This window comes from Anopheles bellator, chromosome X (assembly GCF_943735745.2).
Source record: "Anopheles bellator chromosome X, idAnoBellAS_SP24_06.2, whole genome shotgun sequence".
NCBI classification, from domain to species: Eukaryota; Metazoa; Arthropoda; class Insecta; order Diptera; family Culicidae; genus Anopheles; species Anopheles bellator.
This window is the reverse complement of record NC_071287.1, coordinates 7,701,965-7,717,630: the sequence shown is the minus strand read 5'-3', so window position 1 is coordinate 7,717,630 and position 15,666 is coordinate 7,701,965. Positions and strand designations below refer to the sequence as shown.

At 48.9% G+C, this 15,666-nt stretch overlaps 3 protein-coding genes across 3 annotated transcripts in view; 1 reads left to right on the top strand and 2 right to left on the bottom strand.

The window, feature by feature from the left end:
• Nucleotides 1–1,798, top strand: part of LOC131213434 (sushi, von Willebrand factor type A, EGF and pentraxin domain-containing protein 1-like) — a 19,311-nt gene extending 17,513 nt beyond the window's left edge. Inside the window, exon 7 of the mRNA XM_058207473.1 lies at nucleotides 1,735–1,798. Coding sequence (XP_058063456.1) covers nucleotides 1,735–1,798 — 64 coding nt within the window. The remainder of the gene's footprint in view (nucleotides 1–1,734) is intronic.
• A 3,950-nt stretch (nucleotides 1,799–5,748) lies between these two features.
• LOC131213433 (glutamate receptor ionotropic, kainate 2) lies at nucleotides 5,749–10,902 on the bottom strand. The gene is made up of 10 exons (XM_058207472.1): nucleotides 10,746–10,902; nucleotides 10,509–10,681; nucleotides 9,421–10,446; nucleotides 9,137–9,343; nucleotides 8,704–9,065; nucleotides 8,213–8,637; nucleotides 8,032–8,147; nucleotides 7,659–7,808; nucleotides 6,918–7,067; nucleotides 5,749–6,584 (listed from the first exon to the last, which is right to left on the bottom strand). Exons 1-10 carry the CDS (start codon nucleotides 10,900–10,902, stop codon nucleotides 6,279–6,281), a joined length of 3,072 nt encoding a protein of 1,023 aa, XP_058063455.1. The 3' UTR covers nucleotides 5,749–6,278.
• A 2,521-nt stretch (nucleotides 10,903–13,423) lies between these two features.
• Nucleotides 13,424–15,382, bottom strand: LOC131213636 (protein misato). The gene is made up of 2 exons (XM_058207716.1): nucleotides 15,246–15,382; nucleotides 13,424–15,175 (listed from the first exon to the last, which is right to left on the bottom strand). The coding sequence occupies exons 1-2, from the start codon at nucleotides 15,318–15,320 to the stop codon at nucleotides 13,547–13,549; spliced, it is 1,704 nt and encodes a 567-aa protein (XP_058063699.1). The 5' UTR covers nucleotides 15,321–15,382; the 3' UTR covers nucleotides 13,424–13,546.
• Nucleotides 15,383–15,666: the final 284 nt, after the last annotated feature.

The following is a 15,666-nucleotide window of genomic DNA, read 5'->3' as shown; positions in this document are numbered from 1 at the left end:
AATTGTTTCCATCAATACGCCATAGATTACCGCGCATAGTTTTGCCTAATTTTCATGCCGATTTCGCGAACAAAATTGTTTCCATCAATACGCCATAGTTTGTCGCGCATAGTTTTGCCTTATTTTCATGCCGAGTACATTTTAAAACAGTAACAACTGTATACCGATACATGCGAAATATTAATGTAAACTTTTTAAAGCGTACCGCTCCGTTAGGTTATTTAAAAATTTTGTTCACGATTTCGCGAACAAAATTGTTTCCATCAATACGCCATAGTTTGCCGCGCATAGTTTTGCCTTATTTTCATGCCGAGTACATTTTAAAACAGTAACAACTGTATACCGATACATGCGAAATATTAATGTATACTTTTCAAAGCGTACCGCTCCGTTAGGTTATTTAAAAATTTTGTTCACGATTTCGCGATCAAAATTGTTTCCATCAATACGCAATAGTTTGTCGCGCATAGTTTTGCCTTATTTTCATGCCGAGTACATTTTAAAACAGTAACAACTGTATACCGATACATGCGAAATATTAATGTATACTTTTTAAAGCGTACCGCTCCGTTTGGTTATTTAAAAAATTTGTTCACGATTTCGCGATCAAAATTATTTCCATCAATACGCCATAGTTGTCGCGCATAGTTTTACCTTATTTTCATGCCGAGTACATTTGAAAAACAGTAACAACTGTATACCCATACATGCGAAATATTAATGTATACTTTTTAAAGCGTAACGCTTCGTTAGGTTATTTAAAGAATTTGTTCACGATTTCGCGATCAAAATTATTTCCATCAATACGCCATAGTTTGTCGCGCATAGTTTTACCTTATTTTCATGCCGAGTACATTTGAAAAACAGTAACAACTGTATACTCATACATGCGAAATATTAATGTATACTTTTTAAAGCGTAACGCTTCGTTAGGTTATTTAAAGGATTTGTTCACGATTATTAAAAATTAAATAAACAAACAAAATTATTTCCATAGATATGCCGCTGTATGTTTACACCATTTCAAACGACCATGAAACTACGAAATACTCCAAATGCGTTGGAACGTACCAATGCTCAATACTTCATACAGAAGGTTTTTGCTAATTATTCAAAAACAAAGTCAGATTACTTCACACTGTAGTGTGAAACAACACATGCACCAAACATAGTTCTGATATTGTAATTCAATTCAACTAAATATCTATCACAAACAAAAAAACACAACCAATTTTTTTTGCATAATTACGGTTTTGTTTAATTGCCATGAACGTTCCGAAAATTCTTACCATGAGTAAATTAATTAATTAATTAATTCCACCATGACTGTCACCATTTCGGATGCGATGAAAAACTAGATACCGATTTTATTCTGTTCCTGATATTACAGATCAAGAGTCAGAGAGTCCATTTATTATTATTATCTTGTCTTTTATACACGACATTTCTGTGTCCTTTTTGTGCTTTGTTCCTGTAAGTATTCATGAATCCATCGGCATCTATCAGCATCGGCCACCAAATTATACGAACTGCTGGTACTACACCTAACTGTGCCGTGTACCTCATTGCCAATGCACTGCCATCCGTTGGCCTTATTTTAGTAATTTCGTGTGAGTAATATTTATTCTTATAATATATGAAACCTTAACAGACGTCAAATACCCGTGTTGAAAAGTCCTGCAAATTTCGCCCACAGTTCCTGGGTTTTAGTTCTCGGTCATTCTTGGTACACAGTTTCGGGTTCCGCAATGGCACGGCTTATCAACACCAAAGTCGCTCCAACGGTAGTCAATCGTGAGCTCCTCGTTCTGTGGGAAGAGTGTTGAGACGGTAAACAAAATTTCCAATCACAACATTGGCACCCTGTTTTATACACCCTCAATACTGTACTTTCCTCTTCGATGTCTTGCAGCGCAAAAATACCCATTACGGGCACGTTGCGCACGATCCATTTTCGTGCCTCACAGTTGGGTTTGCAGGAGTGGTTTATGAAGCGCGATAGATGGCTTCTACGTTTCGAATCAATGAAGAGTCCTCGAATGAGTGGCATGAAGTAGAAGTCCTGTTCGTTTTGCTCTTTCATCTGCTGTAGCCTACGCTGTAGTTCTTCGTCATTGATCACTTCGCCAATGTGTTCAATGATGAATTGACGTTTCACGAGCTTTGTGTCCGACACCAGCCCGTAACCACCCAGTGCGGAAGGGCGTACTTTGAGTGTCGCGTATTCCTTTTTTGTGAAGCGCTGGTTTCGGCATCGCCCTCTAGCAGGGCACGTTTCGGGGTCACACTCCACACAAGTAGCAACGTTTAAGCAGCTTGCCTCAGCGCATGCTTCGTCCACTGTACAGATGCATTCATAGTTTAACTTTTCTTTTGATTGCAAATATTTGAGATCCCACAATGTCACAGGGCTAACATAGTGGTTCGCGTCGATTTTTATGTATGGTGGCGGCGGCATGATATCCTCCGAAAGACAAACGCTAGGCGATAGGCTAAGCTTGGTCTGCAACAAAGACAATTACACCAGGTTTTAGCACTAGACGTACACAAACACGCGCAGACGCTTAAGGCTCGACGATAGGTCACTAAACCACGAGGGATGCTGAGCGCACGAGGGCTGCTGGCGTTCCCCAACTTCAATTGGTCACGGTCTGTCGCAGACTGACGATCTGTCTGTCGGCTCGATGTGTTGATACCACACGCGACCGTCGCCCACGATTGGTACTGATCGCACTGGAAGGAGAGAAAAATTGACGACGACGACGACGAATCCTCCACCTCTTGTTGTAACAACGTTGGCCTCGGCTCATACTTTGGAAACGACGACACAGCCTGTGGCTCTCGGTTTGCTGGAAACGAATGTTGCGCAAATCTTATGGAAGCGCATTCTGCTCATCGAAGCAAAAGGAAACTTGACTTTCTGCTAAACTCCGTACAGAGGAGAAACTTAAAACTAGAAACCCGAGGGAGGGGCGATCGAGTTCGTAGGACTCGAGCACCCTGCGGGGGGATTGGGTTCGTTCATCGATTGCCGAGTCCCGTCGAGAGGATGAGAAATGCGACAGAAACGAAAAAAATTAAAATTTGTCAACGCGATCTCAACATCATGTAACATTCGTTCCGGTGTTTCTTTAGCACGTCTTTTCCAACTCGTTTGGAAATTTGTGAACTGCTTTTTTCTGTGTCTTCGTGAGGCCGGGGGTCAGGTAAATTCACTCCATCTCCATTGCTTGTTCATGTGATCTAACAACTAATGCCCATAACTAGGCATTGGTTGCGTGATGTTGGAAAAATATGTTTTGTTTGACATTTGCACATAACACTTCAAATGTTAAATTTCAAATTTCATTTGCCCGTTTTAATAAATTTGAACATGAAATTTCATATTTCAAATTCAATTTGCCCGTTATAGTAATGAGAACTAATATAGATAATAAAATAATGAATAGTATTAAAGTATCTAATATATGACTAAGAGTAAATGATAAATGTGACATCAATGAACAAACGATGATGAAATTACACGTTTTAACAAAAGCATTTATTGGTAATTGTTTACGAACTGAGAGGAACATTTTTGTCGAAGATATTCTATCGAAGATCGATAATGCAGGTGGTGGCTTCATGCTGAACTGGAGCAATGGCGAGTGAGCCCGCCATTAGCCGGGCGATCGTATCATCTCACTCCACCCGCACTGATCGAGCGTCATTTTTGTTCCAATATCGCTCTCTCTTTCGAGCGCACGATCGTTTACTGATGATAGCCAGGTGAAGTTCCACACCCATTAATATGTCCACGACGATGAACCGATCGAGACAGCACGATCTACCGGCAACTGCTCCCTTCTTCCCATTCGGTTCCGCTTGCGCCCTAAAAACTCGGCGTATGGCATCGGATGTCGGGCATCATCAGCAAGATCCGCGCGATCTCCGCGTTGTGGTCGCGCCGGAAGGCGATGAATTTTTACGACGTTGGCCTTGGCTCATACGTTGGAAACGACAAACACAACCTGTGGCTCACCGTTTGCAGAAAACGAATGTTCCGCAAATCTTATGGAAGCGTACTCTGCGCAGATGACTCATCGAAGCAAAAGAAAACTCGACTTTTACGAGACTCTGGTTATTTATTTATTTCGTTAACGGGCCACAAGATTTAGTGGACACTTAATGCTAAACTCCGTACAGAGGAGAAACTTAAAACTAGAAACCCGAGGGGCGATCAAGACAGAAAGTGAGTCATAATCAGAGAAAACCGTCGAGACGAAATATCTCAGAACTGGGCGTGAACAGGAAATTTAAAAAATCGCATCGATTAATGGACACATAAGATGTCTTCGTATGAACCGTTCAGGTGTTCCCAAATATGCCTTATCCAAAAAATCGAAGAAATCAAATAGGTGCAGTCTACATACATTTTAAAACAGCGTTTGGCAAACACAACTCACAACTAGTCAAATTAAATAAACTTGAATTTCAACTGAAGTGTGTTGGGTTGTTCCTGAAAGATCGAACCTCGAAAGCTGGGTTCGGGGACTTCTTTACTTAATGAACAAAAAATTCAACGAATGACGACTTGTCGAATGTCGCATTCGTTTTTGGGGCAAAGCAACCCAGAAAATGCCGTTCTGGCAAAACACCTTCAACGAAAATGTGCTGCTCGGATCTCAAGAGCGCGCAGTCCACCTTGGCTCGGGTTGCGCCCTGGCTCTGGTGGTGGAACCACTTGAAAACGCGCTGATCATTAAAAAAATCGTCGACGGTGCCCGAAACTTCTCGTCTCGAATCATGCAGAGCGATCAACGTGTCACGGAGATTTTCCATTGTTTAAATAATTTTGATAATTTATGGCCCGGTCGCAGTCGGATGGTCGATGTTTACCATTACAAAACGATGGTGACGTTCTCAACACACGCTCGAGAGAGTGGCGTCCACCGAGCGCACCTGGAGATTACATCACCGTCACCGGCTACTTCCGGCATTTTCTGTTGCGCACTTCTGGGATGTTTACCACACAGCTTCGGCTGAGCGAACTAGCAGACTCATCGATTTGACTCCAGGGCGATTCCAGCCCGAAGTAATGAAGTCAACATTTAGAAAATAATCCACATCTTTATCCATCCATGCCGATGGGGTTGACTTTTGTAATCGTGTACAGAACCGACCAGTACGGCCTAACATGTGACTCATCCGTGAGATCATCCGTCTGCGCTGCGCAGGTTAATCGATTTGCGATGAATCGGTGGCACATTCTAAATCTCATTCTTGAGCCTGTAACATGGTAGAAACAACGTCCCTATGTAATTTAACAGAACTCGCCAAGTTAAATGGAGAAACATACCGCTCTACAATAATACCTGGGGATTGTATAAAGTACTGCAGAAAGTACGTCGAAACGCCATAATGCTTGAGCGCAGTGGCATGCAATAAACGTTGTTTTGCACCGGGGAGACTTTCGGTGTTCGTTATCCTCACTGTCGAAACATTTAATTTTGTATCAAACTGATCCCCGAGCGGTGCAATTCGTTTCCATTTCATTCATACAACCTACCTAAATAAGGACGGCTCAATCCGTTCTTCTAAGATGCAAACGACTTACCGAATAGTTAAAAGTAATTTTCTTTCTCCTATTGAATGGCATACTTTTTTGTATTGAAATGAACTTTGTTTTGTGAGCTACGTAGTGGCTTGTTTATTGCGCCCACAATAGCGAATGCAGATGGACATGTGTACGGGGCCAACGTGGGTCACTTCAATAAATAGGTCTGTCAGGCCTCGTCGGCAGACGCAGTATGCTGCGAAGCAGACCACGTGAAGCTACGTCTAGCTACGTCTTTTTAGCAGACATCCGCCACCGAATCCGATGGAGCAGCACGAAATTGGTGCCCATACCTAGAGAACAGATGTCCATGGATAGAATTCATAAATGGGGGAGCCCGAAAGACTGAAGGCTCAAGTTAAGAATTCGCGTGTGCCTGTAGATGGAAACTAGTCTTAACTGGTCAGAACCAACATGCCGTTAGCACAGTGCCACTTGTTGTGGCTAACAATCTAGCTCGGTGGATGTGAACCTATCAAGTATTTGCTACATATTAAGTGATCGAAACAATCCCAGTATGAACCAGACCAACCAGAAAGAGAGGGAACACTCTCCACGTGAAAACTAAAACGAAAGAGAAAGAAAGGCGTACAGGAAAAGTGCTGGCTAACCAGGAGGGGGGCGTGTGAAGGGAAGGCTTAGAACAACACTGTGACCATGGAGCCTATACGCGAGAGCTGCCTCACTCATCCCCGACCGGCGCCTTCCCGGCCTGGGCGTCTCCATTCAGTGACAGCTTCCCGTTGATGGGCTTCCGCCGGCTGGTGCCACCGAGCGGCTCGTTGCCGGTCGCTGCCGGCTGGCTGCCGGAGAGGTCCTGCTTGCTAGACGCCGCCTCCGACCGGTCGGCATCCGAGTCGAGGGCTTCGCCCGATTCGAGCGAGTTGTGTGACTCAGACGAGCTCTTCCGGTGGCGCACCGGCTTCGTGTTGCCGTGGCACTTGGCCACGAACCGCAGCTCGGCCATCAACTCCTCCCGGAACGGGACCTGCGTAAGAGAAAGGGACTCTCCATTAGACCAGTCACCAAGTGCTTAGTGCCTACTGCTGTTGCCTTGCCTAGCTATTGGTGGTTCTGCCGGAAGCTCACACACATACACACAGGCACACTATATCTGAGCCAGCAAAGGTGTTTAACCTACCTGTGCGAATCATATCAGAGGCGGCGTAGAAATGGGGAACAGTGTGTGAATCATAGTCTAGCCTCTGCCGTGCGATGCTGTTGTTATGCAAGACCTTGGATCGGTCTTTGGAGCAATGGGACGGAAAAGAGGACGAGGAAGTGTTGGGGGTAGTGTGGGGCAAGCAGCAGTTGGTATTACCTTGTGGCGCCGGGCACGGTGAGCTATGACGAAGAAAAGCTCGCAGCAGCCGAACAGGCTGGCGAAGGAGCAGCCGACGAACAGGACGAAAAAGACGCCACCCACATTGTCCATGCCGAGCTCTTCGGCCCCATCGTCGCTAGTGCTTTGCTACAGGGGCGGTTGGTTGGTAGGTTGGTTGGAGAGAAAGAGAGAGAGAGACAAAGGGGAGAACAACGCGGTAGGCGTGAGGATTGACGATCAGTATCAGAGGGTTAATGTGGTATACGGGACAAAGAAGCTACGGTGGACAGGTAAGGTTCCGGTCGGGTAACCACAATCTTTTGGGGGGAGATAGGGGTGGCTGGGGATGGGACTTTAAGCTTGTCGTACAGAAGATGGAGGTGCTACGACGTAGCCACCAGTCACGCGGTGCTACACACTGCGTATCGTAAACGCTCAGCTTCAACTCCATCACCACCGCCGCCGGAGGGGTTATACGGGGTCTGTGCCGAAGGGTGAGACATGAGGTCTGGAGCACAGGTAGGGCAGCGGCAACCGGGCAAGGGCCAGATTTGAAAGCATATGGGAGGTGCGTCGACGGGGTTACAAGCTCTGGACTTGCCCACTCTAGGTGCACCTAGGCGTGACCCCTGGCGAGCAGGGCGTGAGAAGGGTTCATACAGCACTAGGCTAGGTGAAGGCTAGCAAACGGTAACGGCGGTGGACGGCGGGGACGCTCTCCGACCCGAGGGCACCCACCTTGAGCTCGCGGGACCGACTGTGCACGTCGCACAGCATTTCGCAGAAGCTCACAAATAGCGCCGCCACGCAACCGACGATCAGCAGCACAAACACACCGCCCACGTTCGCCAGCTCGAGAGCCAGCGCACCACCCTCCTCCATTGTATTCTGGCGGAGACCGAGGGGGCCGTGGTCGACAGAGTGAGCGAAAGAGTGTGAGAAAGAAAGAGAGAGAGAGAGAGAGAGAGAGATGTATGAAGAAAAAGGATGGGCCCGCGGATGTTGGACCGAATCCAGGATCCAGCCTGGAGCAACCAAGTGCGCACTCCACCGACACTAGCAGCGACCTGCTTCCAACCGATCTGCAGCGACCTGGATCATCGGGACTTACCGAACAGGCACCGCCGCCACGCTTCTCCTTCCACCATTTGCGCTTCAGTGACGTCAGTACGCCCTGCTCCTGCAAGCGTAGTACGGCCTCACTGAGCGCACTACGGTACGGTGAGTCTACGGGGGAACAGCAGAGAAACGCAATTCAGAGAGAGGGTCGAGCAGCGCCATGAAGCACTTACTTTTACGCATCGCGATGCCGTAGCCCTTATCGTCCAGCAGCCCACCGATCTGCGTGACGTCACACTCCCGCTCGATGATGTACTCGATCGAGGTCGACTCCATCAGGAACGCGTAGTTCTCCGTTTTGACGCGCTGCAACCCCTCCGGGTTGGACGCGGTCAACAGATCCTGGTTGGCCAGCATGTACTGGTACATCTTGGCGTACGTCCCATACTCGGCGTCCTTGAAGAAGCTGATCGTGCTGCCGTCCCGCTTGGCACCGTACTTGACCGCACCGCCGGCTGCCGCCAGCTCCTCCGCGTTGTTGATCGGCGACGAGACCTGCTCGATCGTCAGGAAGGCGGCCAGGTTGGCCGTGTACGACGACACCATGATCAGCGTGAAGAACCACCAAATTGAGGCGATGGCCCGCGTTGCTGGCGCTCTGCGGTGGAAATGGAGCGATACTATTTTTACGGCCTCCGGCCTCATCCGGGCGCCAGCGACTTACTTGGGCGCAATCTCCGAGCCCTGCTGCAGCAGCGCACCGATAGTGAACCACATCGAGTTGCTGAAGCTGAACTGGTTCTCAAGCTCCTCCGGCTCCTCGATGCATGGGTACGGGTTGTCCCACTCCTTCGGCGAGATGCGACCGAGAATGAAGAACGACATCGACACCATCATGTAGGCGCCGCCCAGGTACAGCCACACCTGCTTCGAGAACGGCGACATGAAGGAGAACAGCGAGGGGGGCTCTTTCGTCGGCTTCCGGTAGAGGATCGAGATGCCCAGGTTCATGAAGGGCATCGTGAAGTCGACCGCGCTCTCACGGTCGGACGTGATCGTGAGGTCGGTGATGGCCAGGTCCGCCCGCTAGAGGTAGGAGAGAAGGAGTTAGTGCTTGGACCGTGAGGAGTTGGAGCTGTTGCACATCCATTGCTTACCCATTCGAGCAGCTCGTTCACCATGCCGTTCCACTTCTTGGTGTCCCGGTTCAGCGACCCGTACACGCCATCCTCCTGCAGGATGAAGGTGTAGTTGAACCCGAGCATCAGTGACAGCTCGTGGATCAGATCGATGCCGAACCCCTCGAAGCGCTCGTTGCCCGTCAACTTGACCGGCGAGTCTTTCAGCATCCCGTACGGTGGTGACTGAAAGGAGAAGCACAAGCGAGAGGTGTATTAATGCGTGTACATTTGACAGAGTGGGGCTCCCGATGGTCCCTCACGATGGCGGTGAGCACGATGAATGTCCGGTTCTGGAGCGTGCCGTCGTCAAACGCCAGGGCCGCCTGCTCCTTTTTGCGTGTAAAGTTAAGACCCTCGGTCGAGTTCCAGACGCCGACCTTCTCTAGGCCGGCCGGGCCAAGCTCGATGACGTCGAGCAGAAAGTCGGACCGGTGGCCCTGGTGGTCGAACTTGATGCTACGCGTCAACCCGTGGATGGTGGAGCTTTTCATATAGTTGATGATGCTGTAGCCGTTCTTCCACGTCGCGACGTCGTCGCACTTGAGCGGTATCGGCTCGAGCAGGTGCGCCGGCTCGCTCCCGATCAGGTGCTTGAGTGCTTCGGCGAACAGTAGTACCGCATCGTACATCAGTGCCGTCTCGACGCGCATCTTCGCCGGGTTCAGCCCATCATTGAGCTCGAGCGTTTTGGAGATCTGCGATGCGTTCAGGAACTCCGTCACCTGCTTGATCTTGTCCTCGTCCGGATCGATCAGCCGGATGCCGGTGATGTTGGTGCCACTGTACTGGTACGGCTCCAGGTCGATCGTGTGCAGGTCGAGCGACGTGACGATGATCTGGTGGTGATCGGTGAGCAAGCCCACCTGCTGGGCCTGCTTCAGTATTTCCGGCATCGAGTCGATCGAGCACACCAGAATGATGCGCTTGTCCTCCGACAGCTTGACACGCCGAAGCACCGCCCGAAAGTTGCCGTTCAGCTTCAGGTCGAGCTGGCGCACCGTCACCGTGTAGCCTTTCGGGTCGTACATCTTCAGCAGGTCGGCGATCCGCGGCAGCCATGGGCCCGACTCGTACAGGATGGTGAAATCTTTCCACTCGAACGCCACCACCAGATCGAGCAGGACGCGGCCCATAACGTGCGGGTGTGGGTGCAGGTTAAGCGTCGGCAGCTTCGTGTACGCATCCCAGCGCGTCTCGATGTGCGGCATCTCCTTCTCGTCGCACACGCTCTGCACGTGCAGCGCCGACTTTGGCGACGCGGGCCCGAAAATGCCCGTAACCCCCGACTAGAGTGGAAGAGATCCGTCAGAGCAGGGCAGTGTGATAATTCCATTGTTCCTTCACTCACCTTCAGCAATCGGCACAGCTTCTTCGACACATCGAACTGATCGCCGCACTTTACCTTCACCGCCTGCCCCTCGAGCTGGTAGTTGGAGTAGGACAGCTTCTCGTTGTTAACCGCCTCCACTGCGTATTGGAAGGCCAGCTCCGCGTCGTCCGTGTCACCATCGAACAGCCCACCTGCAACGAGTCCTCTATCCGTTAGCCCGCCACTTCTCGATGTACACTCACCGCTAGGCCGTACCAATTTTTATATGCTCAACCGTTTCGTCCAGATCCCCATCGTATCCCGCTGCCAAGCGGTTGATGCAAATGCCGAACAGAAACAGCAACAACAACAACCCCACGTTCGGCACCGAACGGACCACTTTTCGGTGCACGCAGGTTGACGCTGGCGCCATTTGCTATGCTCTACCGAAGGTAGGCTGCCTCGCTGCCTACCCTACAGCTTACACAGCGCAATACGGCGCGTGTCTGTAGCCAGTTCTGGCAAACGGACGGGTTGATAGTTGAGTTGTAAAGTGTTGGCTCGTGGACGTCAGACCAAGACCCCGCAGCCAGGCACTCGCCAGCGAGATCTTATGTAACTTCTGTTTTAAATGAACTCGTTTTCGGACCTCGGAGTGATCCAGCACTGCTGTGACTGCACTAGAACCTGAACACCACCACCACTGAATCGCTCACACACGAAATCAGAACACCGAATGGCAACGCAATGGCAATGAAACACACGAAACAGTCAGGTGGACCAGGAATAGCGCATTCTTCTGCCCGTGTGGCCAACAGACAGATATTGAGAGTGAATGCGACAGTCGGTACCGAAGACGATCGCACATGGACAGTGCATGCGCGTGGTGTTTTTTGGTGAGAACGTAGACTTCAGCATAGTGTACGGTCCGACGATCCTGCTCAAGCCGGTCAGTAGCAGGCGCTTCGTTTGTGTAGTGGCTTGTGACCACCGAGCTTCAAATCTACTACTGCTAGCACAAACGTTGGGTACGTCGACGTGCGTCGTTACGTGCGTGCGGTCGACATCTTCGGCGGATCTTTGGATTCGTGCGCTATATTCGTTCTTGCCGGTTCTATATACAGCACTCAACAGACTGAAAGTGTTCGGATGGCTGGTTGCTATCGAATACCAGTCGACTTCCATACAATACATTCTTAAGTAATTACATCCTATCTAAATATCTTTCAATATCTGACGCGGTGTAGTTAGGATTTTTTCATAAACTATTTAGTTTGAGCTACTAATGGCGTATAAGTCCTTCCATTGGGTTACCGTTTCTACGGCATTACGGGTTCAATAAAGTAACACGTGTGTAGCAGCAACGATCGCTCTTATCTTTCCACTTTCCGAATAAGCACATTCTTCGGGAGGGCTAGTTAGATTTGGCAAATGTTTCATAGGTTTGTTGAATTTCGATTAAAAAGAGAAGTTCTTTCAACTGCTTCTGGTTTGGCCATATTCAGATGTCCACATCTCTCAAATAGTACAACAACATTAGAGTGACTGTTTTGTTTCAAAGATAGGTCATTAGTAGGATGTTTGATTTGTCCTTGAATTTGATTTGAAACATCCGCCATATTTCAGTCTTCCGTGTCTTCAGGAGAGGCAGCTGAGCGGCTTAGTGACCTTATTGTACATTGCAATGCCAACCAGAGGCAACACATGTGCCAGCGATGGATGGCCGATCTTAGTGGCACTAAGCGATCACCAAAACAGAAAGAAGAAAGAAAAACTACAAGCTAGAGTACGGGCATCCACGCATTCCGCGATCTATTTTTAAACTCACCTCTGCGGCTTGATCCAGCGCCATGTGCTGGTCGTCGCAGCGTCGTGTAAACATCGTATGAAGCATCGTCTTCTTCCTACGAAAAGCTGCGTACACGTTAAGTGCGTTAGCGTACGACACCCATGAATGGGGTGTGCATGTATGCGTTTTTACTATCGTTGTAGCGTTGTAATGCGTTTTTACTAGCACACGAGACGCGTGGTTAAACTGCATAATAGCGTTGTAGGTCCCTGGTATTATTGTTGACCAGTTTGTTTATTCTATTATATTGGCAAATTCTGTCATCGTGATATCGATTTTCGAGAACGATAGGACCTACGCTAGGACGACCTCCTAGAACATACGCATCTGATAAACGCTTGAATCCTTCGCCCCCTTGGCACCCAACCTAGGTCCCTATTTTGCTCTTTCACATTTGAATTCGTTTTCTACTTGATACACGATGGTTAATAGATCTCCTACATGAGAAAATGTAATATTGATTACAATAGTAGCTGCAAAAAAAACTAAAATAAAACTAGACGAGTTTCGCGCAACACCTAGCATTAACGGTATGTCATAGGATCATTGAGCTGTTGATGCATTTGCCTACATTGCCAGAATTGTGTGTGGCTTAATGTTTGCTGTTTGTTGTAAACCTTGGTATGTGGGAATAAGCTCTACTGCCAGGTTTTATCTTTTTTCGAAAATCATAATCGATTCGTTATGGTTGCTGTTCAGTGCCTTTTATAAACTAGAAAATTTGATCACACGATTGATTTGGGCCAAGCCTGGCCAAAGTAAGAAAAGAAACATGGGGTTACAATGTTTACGCATTGTGTCATTGTGACTGGGCTGGAAAATTCGCATACATCGTCAATACAGTGATCTACACTGTCTGGTCAGCATGTTCTAGCTAAGAATGACTAACAATCTATATAAAACAATAAAAACTATTCTTCAAATAAAAGAAAGTAATTACAATTGTGATACTGAATTAATCATCTATTAAGTGTATTGTTAAATTGCAAAATGCAGTGTAATTGTTTGAAAAAAGTTAACTCTTGTATAAAGAAAGTAATAAAAATTGGAATACAGAATTAATCATCTAGTAAGTGTTGTGTTAAATTGCACAATGCATCGTAATTGTTTGAAAAAAGTTAACTCTTGTATAAAAACCATAATTACCAAATACGTAGACTTCACTTCACCAACTTCCGACACATAACCAATTGCTCGTCGAAACCAGTTTTCTTTTAAGCGACAAATGCTAAAGCTCGTATCCATCGTCGTACTTCCCTTTCAGCTCCAACAGGTGCTCAAGGGCTTCGTTAAACTCACCGGCCTCCAAGCCAGCCTCGGTAAAGCGCGGGATACGAGCCAGGCGAACACGCCTTGCTTCGTGGTGTAGCGTTTCCAACCCGTCGCCCACACCTGTAGACGACTGAAGGGCGGCAAGTGTCGGTACACTTACGACACCGGCCGGTTGTCCCAGATGTTCTTGCGTAAGAAACCCATCATGGGTGAAACGGTCGACCGGTACAAACATCTCAATCGGAAACGGCTGGTTAACCTGAAGCGGTGTTCGGGAAGCAGTGACGTGTGACATGCTAACCGGCAGCGTGCAGGAAAAGAACAACTGCAGCATTTCGCTAACACTGCCACAACGATAGCCTGCCATTCGTTGCTGCCGTTGAGCTCCCTTGGCAGTCGGTGGTCGCTTTAGACGGTTCTCAGGTATTCCGCGCATGCATACCGACTGAACAACACCTCGGGTGCCAACGTTGGCAGCGGGAGAAAGTGGAACCATGAGTTGCTCGCCCTCGTTCTGATCTAGGCAGTCGATGAGGTCCTGCGACGCGTCCATCGCGAATGGTAATGCCAGCGAGGCCGCAACCATGCGCCTCCCGTGTTCAGCCAGATCACTACAAATCCCGGCGAGATGCCCTACGGTAGCTCCGCCGACTGCTCGTAACCGGTACTGTAGCGTGACGGTGTCCAGAAAGGCTGCCAAAATAGCCGCTGTTTGATAGAGATTGCGCGGATCGTAGGTTGCGTGTGGAAAGACACGAGGTGTGGCCATCCTTCGCCAGCAGTGCTCCATCGTGGCAAGTGGTGCAAACAGTGAACACCGCTCCGGCAGCTGAGCAAACGTAAGCGCCGTGTTGATAGTCCGGATTGAGTCGCTGGTCGCCTCATCGGCACCCTTGAACATCGCAGGGTTAGGCGAAAATACCGGGAACACCAGCGATGTCTTACCATACTCGTCTTGCAGGTGCTCAAGCAGACTTGTAGCTAGCCCACCGAACGCGTCGCCACAGTCGAACAGCAGTTGGAAGCCCTGGCACTGGTCGCACTCCTCCACGTACTGGCGCGTCCGATCGGTAAGCGTCTCGCGAAAGTCACCGTCCTGCCAAAAGAGACTCCCATGCGGAACCGTATCGAACTGGCACTCGTCCGGCGAGTAGGCGTAGCGCTCGATGATATTTATGCTGCGCGGATGAAAGCGCGTATAACTATAGTCCACCCACCCGCGCGCGGTTTGAGCAAAATCGTATTCCTTCGGTACCTCTTCTGCCGCCGTCGCCGCCGCCGCCTGCGCTGCGCGCAAATCTGTTTGGTATGGGTGCGGCTGGCACGGGCCACCGTGTGAATAGATCGTCTGCAGCTTGGCCAGGTCCCATGGGATATCTTGGTGCTGTGAGTCGGACGTCGGCTCCGGTGGATCGGAGTACAAATCGCCCGTCTGCGGCAAGTGTCTCAGTGTACCAGCCAGATCCACCATTAGTAAACGAGGCGTGAACGTCGTCTGCTGCTGTCGGGTAGCACCCTCTCGATACAGCACCGCATGATCAATATCCGATGGTTCTGCGAGTGGATCATAGTTGAACGATGATTCCTGTGCCGATGAATGCAACGAAAGAAAATGAGTGCTTGGTTCGTGACGCACGTTTTCCAATCACACTAACTTGGATGTTCCACCAGTGAGTACCAACATGGTTGGCATAATGGCCCAACTGGAAGGTTAACACCTCACGCACCATTACCTAGGGAGAAGGAAATACTGGCCAAATTCGGATGCGTTCCTAACAGCTGTGAACGCACCGTTTTCTTTGGACGCCTACCCTGAGCACATGCGCTCAACAACGTGCAAGCTATGTTCAAAAACAAAACAAACACGGGAACTGTCAAATGTTCAATGTCACAGGGTTGCATCTCATGCTAGAATGGCGCTACGTAGTTTCGGATGTATCGAAAAAGAGATTGTTAAAACGGTAAGGAGCTGTTCGTAGGTAAAGCGAGAAAAACTTACAGTACATTTCCATTACATTGCCAATGGCGATCTGTGTTCTATGAGGGCAGTAGTTTCACGTTTTCCACCTTCATCGC

Bases quoted from the DNA above. Each gene is read 5' to 3' on its own strand.
- LOC131213433 (XM_058207472.1), bottom strand. From the start codon at position 10,902: ATGGCGCCAGCGTCAACCTGCGTGCACCGAAAAGTGGTCCGTTCGGTG. The intron at 7,809-8,031 runs GTAAGTCCCGAT...GGTCTCCGCCAG, and splicing joins GTGGCGGCGGTGCCTGTTCG to AATACAATGGAGGAGGGTGG. The intron at 7,068-7,658 runs GTGGGTGCCCTC...CCGCCCCTGTAG, and splicing joins GTCGGTCCCGCGAGCTCAAG to CAAAGCACTAGCGACGATGG.
- LOC131213636 (XM_058207716.1), bottom strand. From the start codon at position 15,320: ATGGTGCGTGAGGTGTTAACCTTCCAGTTGGGCCATTATGCCAACCAT. The intron at 15,176-15,245 runs GTTAGTGTGATT...TCATCGGCACAG, and splicing joins CTCACTGGTGGAACATCCAA to GAATCATCGTTCAACTATGA.